This window comes from Tigriopus californicus, chromosome 2 (assembly GCF_007210705.1).
Source record: "Tigriopus californicus strain San Diego chromosome 2, Tcal_SD_v2.1, whole genome shotgun sequence".
In the NCBI taxonomy this organism is placed as follows: domain Eukaryota; kingdom Metazoa; phylum Arthropoda; class Copepoda; order Harpacticoida; family Harpacticidae; genus Tigriopus; species Tigriopus californicus.
Window position 1 is genome coordinate 8,216,223 of NC_081441.1, and position 14,288 is coordinate 8,230,510.

At 39.8% G+C, this 14,288-nt stretch overlaps 1 protein-coding gene across 1 annotated transcript; it reads left to right on the plus strand.

Annotated features, from left to right (window-relative positions):
* The first annotated feature begins 286 nt into the window (after positions 1-286).
* Positions 287-14,002, plus strand: LOC131893492 (lysosomal alpha-mannosidase-like). Its single transcript, XM_059243533.1, has 12 exons — positions 287-474; positions 3,252-3,414; positions 3,497-3,702; positions 3,773-3,930; positions 4,593-4,751; positions 4,943-5,210; positions 5,287-5,521; positions 5,673-6,031; positions 6,100-6,263; positions 6,331-6,526; positions 6,612-6,803; positions 13,268-14,002. The coding sequence occupies exons 1-12, from the start codon at positions 327-329 to the stop codon at positions 13,972-13,974; spliced, it is 2,955 nt and encodes a 984-aa protein (XP_059099516.1). The 5' UTR covers positions 287-326; the 3' UTR covers positions 13,975-14,002.
* Positions 14,003-14,288: the final 286 nt, after the last annotated feature.

Below are 14,288 nucleotides of genomic sequence, written 5' to 3' on the forward strand. Positions count from 1 at the left end.
GCAAAGAAGGGGGGAGAGTTGTTACTATTTTTCGCTGCTAAGCTCTTTGATTGATTCTATATTAACAAATAAGAGGATTTAGGACAAACAAATATGAATAAGTGACCTTCTGAAAATCCAACATCATCATCCACCCATTCTTCTAGTTCTTTATCATTGCAAAATTCGACAATCCATGAATTGGCTCATAATAACACTATCAATGATAAACCTTGCGATCGTGATAAAGGCAAGATATTTTGTAAGATACGTAGCATCTGTACCTACAATCTCTTTCTATCGGCGACCTGGGCTCAGTCGACAATTGTACCTAAGTGTCGACAGTCATGAAAGGCTCATCCCTCCGTTCCATTTTGACGATGTCGGCCTTGCTCTATTTAGTTAGCCCTTCGGTGATCCAAGCTCGGTTTGTAAAGTCTGCCAACAAGCAAGGCCAAACCTGTGGATATAACAGTTGTCCCGTTCCTAGAGAAGGTAAGATTTTCGACAGCATGAGTACTTCTGCATTACTTATTACCTACCTTATTTAAGAAGAGGATGTTCAATGGTTCAAAAAAGGCAATACAATAAACCATCAACTTAGAAATGCTTATACGTCATATAAATTTTCATGAGTTTCAATAATTGTTTTTTACCTTCCACTTTTACCTGACGAGAAATAAAACAATAAATGAAAAAGCTCAGAAAGCGACAAGTCTTTATCACCGTTATTGGACGACTTCTGATTCACTGTCTCAAAAGCCTTGCATCCCTGTTATGCTAAGAAAAGCTTGGGCCTTTCTCATAAGGGACAACTGCATGGTATCAAAATGTACAATACTGGAACTTTGCTTCCAGCTCTAAAAGGCTAATCAAACTCATCATAAACCTGACTCACAAAACAAAAAGTAAGATGATATATCCGGGTGCCCGGATGCAAAATGCCTAACCAAAAACTTCCGTAGAGAAGACACCTTAGTAGGAAACATATGTCATCATGTAAACCTGCAAAAGCTACCAATAGTCCAATGACAAATCTTTCGCAATATACCTAGAATAAAATGTATACATATTTACGGTACATTTTGGATGGGGAGGACGCAAAGCAAAAGATGAACATAATAGGAATATTATTCAACAAACTCGAGTAGAATCAACCGCAAAGCTTTTCATGCCATGTGTAATTTTTCAGATAGGTTTCCTTTGCTATAACCCTTCGAGATTATCATTGACAACAGACATAACATAAACGGCTGGTCTTGCAATATTCATAAAGATAATAACATTACAAGTGCCTTCTTTGAAGAAGCCACATGATGAGTTGATTAATCAAGCTCTAGACATGAATGACGACCACATGTCAATAATTGCCCACCAACTCATTCCAATCTATGCCACTAAATAAACGGCTGTGCGATCATCTCGACCCAATGAACAATTTATAGGCTCCTTTTCCTACTTGGGCCATAAAGACCCTTCCAATTGGACCGAGTTCAATATCAAAGGCTTGGACGCACCTCCTGGAATGACTTTGGCCCATATCTGCAAAGAAGCAAAGTCGTTGTGCAATGATGATCACTCCCTGATATCTGAGGTTCTCGGGTGGTCACAACCAGTGGTGCCAGATGGTTTGGCCGAAAAAAATATCAAACCGCCAAAATTTTCCGCCAAGATTTGGCCAGAAGTCGAACTTTCCGCCACTTTTCACCCAATTCCGCCAGAATCACGCCAATCCGTTATATTTTACTTATACATTATAATTTTGAAAACCAGATATTGCGAATCTTCCCTAGGAAACGTGGCTTAAAGTGTTTGCTGTCAATTGCATCGTGTACATTTTTGTTTAGAAAAAAGATTACTTGATAGTCTAAAACATCTTTAACCTTGCAGTTCTGGGGGACAATCAATCATTTCGGTAAAAAATCAGCAATTGCAAATATATAATTTGCCTTGTTTTAGTGCTGGGGCAAGTCCGGTATTATTCTTCAAGTCCAAGCGCACTTGAGTCTTTTACTCGGTTTTAAATGTATACTTCTTGATGAGTCTGGACATGAGTCCTTTCGAAAAGACTCGAGTACTGACAACTTCTCCATTTTTTCTTTCAATTTGGTCCGAAAACGGCTTTTACTTCGTCATGAATTGACCAAAAAGGAAGATAGCTCTTTGATGATGATTTCAATAGCCTTGCTTAGCTTATCGATCGTGTGTTGGGGAAGTTAGTGAGGGATAGGTTTGGTGAAGGAGAATAGATATTACAAGGTGGAGAGTGGTAAGTTGAATTTGACAAAGGTGGGGTGTAGTACAACCCACTGAGGTGTCTGAGAGCTCACTGTTTAAAATGTTGTTCCAAAATCATGTGTTTACTTGGCTTGGTTGAGATTGCAGAGTTACAGGAGTTTGTTCCATTTTGAGAGGGTAGGCAGCAATTGTGGTGCATTGCAAAATGATATGACAGTTCTGATCAAAAAGAGATCACTTTCTCATCTTTTGGGAAGGGCACTAGATTTTAAATTGGCTTCTTTACAAAGACCGTTACTGAACAGAACATTCTCATTGACAAGCTGATTAGCTAAACAGATGTATTCAACTTTTAGAAACGTTTAGAAAGGTACTTGTCAATTTTCTTGTTCGTAATTGTCCATAATTCCAAACAAGCTGTCCATTGAGTAAGTAGAAAAGAGCCCTACTCGGATCCTGTTCATAGTCCTACTAACCCCATTGTGAAAAATCCTCTCAATGAAAAATGTGACTAACTCTTTGACATCAGGGCATCTGCATCATTAGGATAGTGACTTATATCAACAGTCGAAACCTGAAACTGGTCGCAACAAATATCAATAGATATTTGTTGAAATAGCAAAACTCTCGAGTCAAATTGGAACAAAAGAAAATACCGTGAACATCAGGTGTCAATTTAGCTCCTTTCTTGAGTTAGTAGTGACACTTGCGATATTAGAAACAAGGCAAATATCCCTGCAGCCTCCAAGTGTTAGCGATAAATGCTTTTGATATGATTGTTCTGCATTCTTGGCTTTTGAACATTGGGAAAGCAGAATCCTAAAAGGCTCAACAATGCCGTTTAAGTTAAATCATTCTAGTCAAATGCTTTATGTAGGAGAGACAATGTCGCACGGAATGAATGTTTTGAACTGGACCAAATGAATTAATCAAAAAAAGCGCATTTCAAATGGAAATGCGAAAAGAGGTGATGTAGGTGAAAACCTACGGAACACATTGCGTGTCACCCAATATATGTAAAACTTGAATTTCAGACATGCTCAATGTCCACCTGGTTGCTCATTCTCACGATGACGTTGGCTGGCTGAAAACGCTAGATGAATACTTTTACGGCGAAAAGAACAACATACAGTTGGCCGACGTGCAGAACATTATCGATACCGTGGTCCAAGCCTTGGCTGTCAATCCCGAGAGAAGGTGAGTGAGCTCCCAAAAGTCCCGTCTCCCATGATCCCCATCTATCCCGGGTGGTTCCATTCCAACATGTGCATCTCCAAAGGTTCATTCAAGTGGAAACGGCGTTTTTCTGGCAATGGTGGAACCTTCAGAACGACACAACCAAGACCTTGGCCCATCAGTTAGTAGATGAAGGCCGTCTGGAATTCATTGGAGGTGGTTGGTCCATGAACGACGAGGCTGCCACTCATTACTCGAGTATTATCAGTAATATGGCGGCGGGATTCGACGAGCTGGTCTCGGAATTTGGTAAGCAAAGCTGATTGAGCTCTCGTGCATTTCCATTCAGAGTCACATTAAGCCTTTTGGAAATCCGTAGGAAGTTGTGGAGTGCCAAAGATTGCTTGGCAAATTGATCCCTTTGGCCATTCCAAGGAACAAGCCAATCTGTTCGCTCAAATGGGCTTCGATGGGCTCTTCTTTGCTCGAATAGATTATCGGGATCGAGAGGAGCGCAAGGCGAACAAGGAGCTTCACGTATGTACTACAGTAGCACAGTATATCATGTACGTACAGTGTATATCCGTACAATCAAAGAGAGACAGAGAGAGGGAATTAATGATCAATGCTAGACATCATGCTTAATTGAAATCCCAGACGCAAGCAATTGAGTCGTTCCAGTTGTCCTTCACGGGTCATTAAAAGTAAGGGGAACGAACAACAGGTCCAGTGTCTCCGGGATATGGCCGTCCATCAATTGAGGTCCATCAACAAACATTGTGTGAGAGATACAACAATAGCAAAGGAACAATGGGATAGTGGGCTATTTTTACCATATAAAACCACAACCGAGCATTGTTACTAAACTAACACCCAACAAAATCTGGAATCAATTGTTTTTTGCTCAAATTATCATTGGTCAACCAACTCAATGAAAAGAGATCATTCCAGAAATATACTCCATATCGATTTGGCAATTTCATTTATTTATTGGAACGCCCACCTATGCCTCGGCTTGCATTTAGAATCACTCGTGCAGAAAGACTCGCCAGTATAACCTTTTTTTGTTACTCTTGATTTGGTGAATGGCAAATCTATTTTGGGAACACCTTTCCGTCGTTCAATGAGAATGTTCCCATTTGTAAAGCCCATTGTTAAAGAGTTTGGCTTTGATTCTCAGTGTTTACCTGCTGTTTCAGATGGTTTGGGAAGCTTCACCCAATGGAAACGCGGATGAGGGCGGGTCCATTTTCACCGGGATTTTCCCTCGTCATTACAGTGCCCCTAAAGGATTCTGCTTTGGAGTGGTTGGATACTGTCGTGATGAAGGATTTACTGAAGAAAATTCCAATGCCAAGGTAAGCCATTCTTTATCGAGCTTTTCCCGTCTTTGCAATGTCGGAATTGCATTTTTTCCCGGCCCGGTTTAGTATGCCTGTATCTACAGGCTCCCGTTTAAGAGGCTATTAAGCCAGAACCGTCTCATAATTTGCAGCCCAGTGTGTGATTTTCGCTCGAATCTGGAAGTTGGTCCATTTCTCTGTCTTAGGTTTTACAATTCTTGGAACATGTGGAGGAAGCTCGAGTGTTGTTCGATTCTGAGCACATCATGTTCACCATGGGAGACGACTTCACTTATCAGGATGCAGGACCTTTTTTCAACGAATTGGACACTTTAGTCTCTCTTGTGAACGAGCGATCTTCAGAGACCGGGGTCCACGTGCTCTATTCAACGCCATCTTGCTACTTGAAAGCGCTAAATGAAGAGCAAGCTGTCTTGCCCACCAAAACGGACGATTTCTTTCCCTACGCCAGTTGTAAGCAATTTGCAATAGGGAACTCATATAAATGAAATTGTACTCACTCAGATACTTTTTTTAACTCTCAAAACAGCCGTGAACAGTTACTGGACTGGATATTTCACTTCAAGACCGACGTTCAAATTCCATGAGCGACAAGCCAGTGGTCTACTCCAATCTGCTCAACAATTTGTGGCTTTGTCACAAAATAGCCTGGACCAAGGTCAGATGAGGGCCCTGAAAAGAGAGGTGGGCGTGGCCCAACATCATGACGCCATAACTGGAACCGCCAAACAACTCGTTGATTCGGATTATCATACGAGATTGAGGTAATTGAAGTTGACCAACTGAAAACTATTCCAAAGTTTTTTTTATTGACGAAGAATTAGATTTAGTATTAACATAAGCTCCTAATCATAACAAGATTGATAGATTGGTGTTTTCCAACATAGAAGCCAGTTTTTAAAACCATTTTCATAGCAATGCAGAACATGGTGCCCAAAACATAATGGGTCGAGAGTTATTCATGGAACTCGGCTTGACCTTGGATGACCCTTACCAATTGTTCGTGTGCCCTCAATTGAATATGTCCTCCTGCCACTCATTGGACAGTGCTGAGCGTTTGGTTTTTGTGGTTTACAATCCTAAACCATTCACTTCAAATGTGAATGTCCGACTTCCAGTGGGTGAGAGTCAAACAGTGACCATTCATGACGAGGAGGGCAATGAGATGAAATTGGAATTCATCGAAATACCTGAAGAAGTGAAGCAAATTCCTGAACGATATGGCTATGCCAATTTCGAATTGTTCTTTGAGGCCGAACGCGTTCCTGCGCTTGGTATGAGCATTTCATATTCAGCCTTCAAAGGTCACTATTATAATGCCCTCTTCTCTGTCATTCTGAAGGATATCGCTCGTTCTTCATCGATCAAAATGGAACGCCAACGATCGAACAGAAAGTTGCCATCGGAGAAAAGATTTCTGCGAAACAATTGCAGGATGCTTTACCCGAAAATTTGGACATATCCATGAAGTACTACAATTCTAAGAGGGAGGGGGGCGACACTCAAGTGAGATCTAGTCTCCTTAAAGGCTTCTTATTTGTTGAAACTAAGAACAAAGGCAATGTTTTTCCAGGCCTCAGGGGCTTATATTTTCCGACCAGACGATGAAACCCCAGTTGTCATGGATATCGACCAAATCGAAGAGTTCAAATTGGACCAAGTAACGGAATGGAGAGTCAAGCTAATCGGAGATTGGGCATCGTACATTATCAGGAAGTTTACGAATCGAGATGAATACGAGGTCGAGTGGTTAGTTGGACCAATTCCAAGTGCGTACATTTTGAAGAGTTTTTTCGAAGATTAACCTTTTACGAAGCATTCTCTACCTTCGATTTTGAGTCCTTTTTCTTGTAGAGGATACCTTGGACATGGGTAAAGAAGTCATCATGGTGTACACGGATAAAACTTTGGAGAATGACGGAGAATTTTGGACGGATGCGAATGGACGTCAATTCATGAGGAGGATTAAAGACGAGAGATTTTCTTATGAGTTGACCGATGGAGACAAGGAACCTGTCAGTTCCAATTATTACCCTGTCACTACTGGTGGGTGCAATTCTACTTTTTTCTCATATCACGTCAGGCTCCTGAAAATACCCAGTGGCTAGGCCACTTTAGTAAAAGAGTACGGCCATGAAAAGCAACGGGCTTTCCTGACGGGCGCAGCCTTTCAGACCCAAGAACGCCATTTTTACTACATAGAAATATGTTAGGAACCAATTTCCGCCGTTGAGACGTCGTTCATTCATGCCAATGAATCTTAAAGAAAATGATAATCATGATGTGGCACACACAATTGAACAGTAACTTTTGCAATTTTACCAAGTAAACTCAAGCAATTGTGAAAGCAAAATTTGCGAATGAGCTAAAAAAATTAAGTTGATAAATCGTGCAAAATTGGAATGCTTGTATGTGATACATAAATAATAACTAAGCTTAATAAGTATATTACGAATACTAGGAAAATCTTCACGTTTTTTTCTAAATATCTGCAGGTTAGTTAATCTCCAGCCCTAAGTAAGATTTTCTCCGAAGGTGGGATATGATCCCATGCCCTCCGGGGAACCATGTCGTGCTTCCATCGGGTGCGTTTTTAGACCACTTGGCTATAATCGTACAGCCAATCTAAACAAAAACTCGAATAATCATTTTGCATTTGATTACAAGATGCTGCAGTACGTGCAATAAAAACTCGCTTTAAATGTACGTAATGTAATAAAAAAAGAGCCCATCCATACTTATATTAAGCTTAAGGTATAAGAAATGTATTTGGAACTAAATGTTCATACCATTCCACCTGGATCCAAATTCCCTTAACCGTGATGGGCAGTAAAAGCTTAGGGTTACTGCATTAACATTTAGCCATATCAGCAACCTACAAAAATTACAACCATATTCATGAAACACAAGAAAATGTGTCCCGTTGTTACTTGATTTATCACAATCTATAGGTGTAAAAGATTCGAAGTTAAACAATATTCTTGAGTACATTCCATCAGCTATATTTCTAGATATATCTGAAGTCAATATCCATTAGTCCTTCAAAACAGTGTTTGAATTTTTGCATCATTAGTAAAGGAAGAGGTATGCGTTGATACACGGCTAATTCAAGCCTCAAAAGCCTCAAAGCTCATAACTAGGACCGGACAAATTTGCCGATGAATATGGTTTTTATTGACAGGAAATTTGCATAAATAGAATTTGAACAAAAATTGCAAACTAACTTTCCACAATTTAGGCACCAACACGTTTTGGGTAGCTTTATGGGCAATTTTTGCCTTCCTTTTTCAGCTCCGAATGGTGGGACGCAGGCTAAGATTGCGAAGTTTAGGAAAAAATTGTTCAAAAAGCGACGCAAGATAGCAAAAAGGCTCCGTAGAAATTTGAATCCCGAAGTTGTGAGTGGCCTTCAAAGTAAGTTGGATTTATTTCAAGGTAGGATTAAGGCCTCCATTGAGACAGATCATTTGAAAAAGGAAAGCAGGGTGGTTCCCCAGCAGATCAGGTCGAATCCGAAGGCTTTTATCTCTTATGCAAACTTTAAGAGAAAGATGAAACACCCTGTTGGGCCCTTTGAGGTCAATGGGGAAGCCAAAGACAATGTACAGTAAATGGCCAACATCGTTGGAGATCAGTTCTCTAGTGTCTTGTCAACTCCAAAGGGTTTAGGAGCAACAGCCCATTGCTCTATTGATGAGTTTGTTGAGATTGGCAAGGCTTGTCAAGCTGAGCGTTTAGATGATCTTGTAGTCACAGATCAAGATGCTTTCGAGGTCATCAGGGATTTGAGGCTTTCAAGTTCGCCTGGTCCTGATGATATGACATCTCAGTTTCTGATGAGATGCTCACAGGTTCTTGCTCCTGTTTTCTCGTACTTGATGCGTTGGATCAGGGCAAGTTTCCATCTTCACTAAAGATAGCTCACTTTGTTCCAATTTTCACAGTCCCTCCCCAGTAACTATAGGCCCATTTCTCTCACTTCTAATATTGCGACCTCCTAGCCAGCATGGGTTCCGAGCACATTATTGGGACGGTAACCCAACTGATTGAACATATAGAGCAGGTTATTAAGGGACTAGAGAGCCATGAATCAGTCGATGCAGTTCATCTCGACTTTGCCAAGGCGCTTGACAAGGTAGATCAAGGCCTTTTAGTTAACAGGCTACATGTGAGGAGTCCCACAGCCTCTCCCAAGACAAAAACCCACTCTGGCGCAACCTCTGAAGCCAAAATTCATGCTCGCCTCATGATTTTCCTAATGGGAAATTACCATATCCATCGATCTAGAGTGCTAATTGGGCAAGTGCAAGTTGAGGCCAAGCAGAAACTAACCCGGGGTAATCCCACGGTACTTACATATATACATGTACTACATATATTTCTTTATTATCACCCATAATAAATTCCAGGTTCCTACTCAATTTAATTGTCACGCTGTTTTTGCCTGGCTAAGGTTTATACAGATATTGAATATAGGTAAAGATCTAATAAATAACTTCCTCTAACTACGGGAGTGAGGTTTTATCGCACGCGACTTCTGTCCAGTCGGATACGGAAGTGGTTTTATTTCAGGATTCTAGTCAGCTAATGGTTCTTCCTGCCCTACTTTCGATGTGTCTACCACGAGCCCAAACGGGCTCAGGGTTCCGACACACGCGATATCTCATTGGCGACGAGGATGGGATTTCTCACCATGAGATAGGGATCCAAGGCAAGGTGCTCAGTTTGTTAAGAAATTTCATTTGTGGTAGGAAGCAATTGGTTAAGGTTGAGGGATCCCTTAGTGACATAGATGATGTCATGTCGGGTGTTCCTCAAGACTCCATTTTGGGTCCTCTCTACTTCGTCTTCTTCATTGCTCCACTTCAGAAACTTAGAAGCAGTATTGTCAGTATCTCTTCCTATGCTCATGACTAGGGTCGGCCAAAATTTGCAGGTGAATATGATCTTTAATGACAGCAAATTTGCATGAAAAATCAACCGTATTTGCACAAAAATTTGCAATATACTTTCCAAAACATTGGCACCAACACGGTCTGGTGAGTGCAAGGGCTGTTTTTGCCTTCCCTATTAAGCAATACATGGATGAAAAGGAAAATTATATCATAATATCTTCATAAACTGGGATTTGAACCTGCTATTCTTAGGGAGCAAATTCCTGCATGGGTCACACTGGCTCCTAGACTGAACAATATCTTGAACATCCTTGATATTTAGTGAAAAAATATTCTCTATTCATCAATAGAAAAACAATAATCGTTAAGAACATTAAGCTTTTCAAGTTTCTTGAAAGTAAAAGTGAGTCAATTCTTCCCAAATTAATCATCCTCCTTATGACCACCCAAACAAGACTGAGTTCTAGAATATGAAATAAAGGATCTTTAAAAAATGCAATGATAGAAGAGCTATTTAAGATGGATGCAAGCATGTGATTATTAATATATCTCATTACATGGCAATTTTTTTCATACCTACGTGTACTTTTTTGCAAAATGATTTGAAAAAAAAAATCAGATTATAAAATTTCCAGTTTGTCTTAAAATTGACCAGAATTTCTGAAAATGTGAATACATTTCCACAAATAATGGTACTTTTTGCTGAAATGGCGGAAATTGCATAATGCATTGCAGAAACATGTCAAATATTGCAATTAAATTTGCAGATGCAATAAATTTGCAGAAAAATCTGGGATGTGAAGGTTTTTTTGGAAAATTTGAAAAATTTACCGGCTGCAAGTTTTGGCCGGCCCTACTCATGAAACAAAAGTGGTATATGGTAGGAAGGGTCAGAATTCCGGTTGTCTGGTAGAGGTCCTAGACAAAATTTACTCTTGGGTTGCTGCTTGTAACATTGCAACGAATGGAATGACATTTATTAGAAACTTCACTATTAGATGATGAAGGCAAAGGCATCCAGTAGGTCTCATCCATGAAGGATTTAGGTGTATCTCTCCAAGACAATGGAAAGTTCGATGAGCATATCCAGTTGAAGGTGGGTAAGGCTTTTCAAACATGTGGTTGTATATATCACACGTTTAAGTCCAGAGACAGTATCACGATGCGAACTCTGTACAAGTCGATTGTCCAGCCACATCTTGAATATGCCTCGCCCATTTGGGCTCCAATAAGTTCAACAGGTTTGCAAAAGCTTGAGCAGGTCCAAAGATGTTTTACTAGGAACATTGAGGATATGATTGGTACTCTTCGCTTGCAAAAGCTTCATGAGCTTTGTCCCAACCCAGGATTTAGGGTCAATTGTAGTGACCGTAGGGGCTTAACGTGCGTTTTAAGAGCACCTTCAAGCCCTCGAGAATCCAGGCTAGTTCGAACAATGAAGTCCAACTTTCTTCTTTCTCGGGCTCCTTCATTATTTAATTTGCTGCACTCAAATATTCGTAAGTCGTATGTAGGCTTTGATCTAGTGGGATTTAAGTCTGACTAGGACAAACTTTTGACTAAAATTCTCGATCAGCCTTATATTCAATGGTTAATCAGATTCGTTGATTGATCAAATAAAATAGCAAAATAAAAGTTAAGTAAAATCATAAAATTTTTCGTCTTGAACTGCTGGGATTCCAATCCCAGTAGCGGTGAGGTACTCCGAAAAAAATTGACCATCCACCTCAAAATCATCTACCCCATACATCATGGAAACACGTCTAAATGTGCCTTATTTTAAAAGGAGAAGCTCATTACTCCAACAAAATTGAGTTCCAACTTGAAACAAAGTATCTTAAAAATGCCAAGTATTAAAGCGCTATTGAAGATGGATGGAATATTTAAGCGGGTGGTTGGTACTATACCTGCAATCTATTTCATACCTACGTGTACTTTTGACAAAAATATATTAATACCAATATCCCATGTTTTGCCGAAAATGACCAGAATTCTTGAAAATTATTCAAAGATTGATTTTTTCTGAAGTGGTTGAAATTGCCTAATAAATTACAGAAAAAATGACAAATAATGCTCTTAAATTTGCAAAATTTGCAAATGCAATAAATTTACAGAAACATCTCGGATGTGCAAGTTTTTTTTGCAAAATTTTCATAATTTCAATGTTGCGAGTTGGCCGGCCCAACCAATTCATAACAAGAACATTTGAAAACCCAGTTTTTTCGGCGGACTTCTTTACCACTACTGGGAATGGAATTCCCAACAATTTAAGATGAAAAACTAATTCATTTTACAAAAAAAAATTATTTTCATACATTATTTGATCATTTATTGCCTTTATTGTCATTATTCTATGTGTCAAATCATTTTCATTTTCTTATAAAAAATCCTTTTAAGTCGATTCTTGCCATTGCCGACTTTGATCGACTTGAGGTGTCAAATTATCCGCAGAGCAAATTTTACACCTAGAAATACTCATATTGTCTAGTAAGAGGTTAAACCAATTGGGCAACATCCAACCCCATTTGGGTTCAAAACGACGGAGAATCCTACTCTTTTCCCATATGATTTCTAAATAATACACTCATTGATTGACATTTGCTGGAAAGGATTGCTGAAGTGGGAAATTAGCAGGGGTTTCATCAATCCTTGAGAGCCAAAGTGAAGATAGAAATGAACCATGACTAGCACTTATCTAAAAATGCAAAGGATCTTGGAGAAAAACTGCATGGATTGAAAAGTTGGAATAAATGTCTTATTTTGGTAGTCGTGAGAGGCTTCATGACAGTCTAAAAATCAATAACTTTTATTGGGCGTGTCGATTTTCATATTAGATAATTTTTTGATGCTAATTTTTGAAAATTTGCATAGTTTCAAGTATGCTAGTATAGGTTTTTCCTGTTAGCAGCGGTCTTGATTTCAGCATGAAACTGGCATTAAATCTATTTCATGGCCCAAGTATTATGACATCTTGTCAACCATTGTAGCTTTTACTAGCCGTGTTGGGACATCAAAGCAGAAACTGTCTGACGATTACAGCACAAATTTTGGGAGGTCATTGGGGTACTTTTCAAAACAGACGAGGTGCTAAAAAATTAATATACGAATCGCAATATTCGACAAAAAACTTTTCTAAGGTTTGAAAAAGTGTATTGTTAGAATGGGAAATTCTCCAACAGAAAAAATACGTCGAAAAACTGAAACTCTAATTTGATCCTATAACAAAGAACCATTGAGCCTCAAAAGTACGAGTGACCTCTCAATATTTGATGGCGACGTCATCTTCCATTCCTGCTTCAATGTCCTAATTGTACTGAAAAATTACCATAGCATAATTCGCTCTTTTTTTAAAAACTAAGATATGATCAATGATGCTGCTACCACTACAGTCCTAGAAGATGTCAAATCAATGCACTCAACTGATCTACGTAGAAATGCTACACGACTGTAATTGATTACTAAGCACGGTGCTTAGAATATTGTTAAAAGCTTTCGACTATGCTCTCAAGACTTTTAAAGACGGTTGTTAACATTAGTTAATCAAGAAGTTCAATTTCTGTTCTGTAAAAGAGGTCAGCTGTCGATCGAAAAAAGTAACCCGTGTCTTCATTTCAGGTATTTTCATAAAAAACGCAACCACTTCCCTCTCGGTTATCAATGATCGAGCTCAAGGAGGATCGAGCCTAAATCCTGGCCAAATCGAGCTCATGGTTCATCGGCGATGCTACCGAGATGACGGATTTGGGGTGGGCGAGGCTTTGGACGAATTTTTCGAAGGCAAGCCTTTGGTGGTGAGGGGCAAGCATGTCGTTAGTATGGGTCTCAATGATCAAGAGACATCTTGGCGACGTCTTCGAATGCGGGAGGAGTTCCTTCGACCTGTCTTCCTATTTAATCAATTTGAAGGGACCTTGCAAGACTGGCAAAACCTTGAAGGCCTCAAAACAAAAAGCGCTTTGGTTCAAGATTTGCCCGAGAACGCCAATATCTTATCTTTGGAACGACACCCTCGAGAGCCAGATACCCTTGTTATTAGACTTGAAAACATTTATGGACCTGGGGAAGTTCCTAATGCAGATCAACCTATTGTCGTGAACCTGGAGGGATTGTTTAAAGACATTCAAGTCAATGGTGTGGTGGAACTGTCCTTGGGAGCTAATTTGCCTTTGGAGGATAGTTCCAGACTTCATTGGACCACTTCCTCGTTTAATGCCGAGCATGAGAGAGTTCATCCAATGAGCCGATCAATTATGAAGGAGTCCAGAGTGACCTTGAACTCGATGGACATCCGAACCTTTAAAATAGCGTTTAGTTATGTTTAATTGGCGCCAAATACACAATGACATGCAATTGTGTGTATGTATGTATCTCTTTTGGGACGAGATTAGTATGTTAAGTCAGTAGAAACGAGTATATCGATTCCCGGGATTCCCTTAAGTCGTAAGGCTCGTTTTCAAGGGGATCCTGCACAAAGCTGAGCCTGGTGGCCAGCTTCTTCGCCATCGTTCGGGCCTGTGAAAAAATTCGAAGACAGTTGACCAGTTCCGACCTTAGGACACTGCTATTGGTCGATTCAATGTTTAGGGATCAGCTCGCATGACGTCCACACGAAAATCAATGTAACTTGTTGAAGATG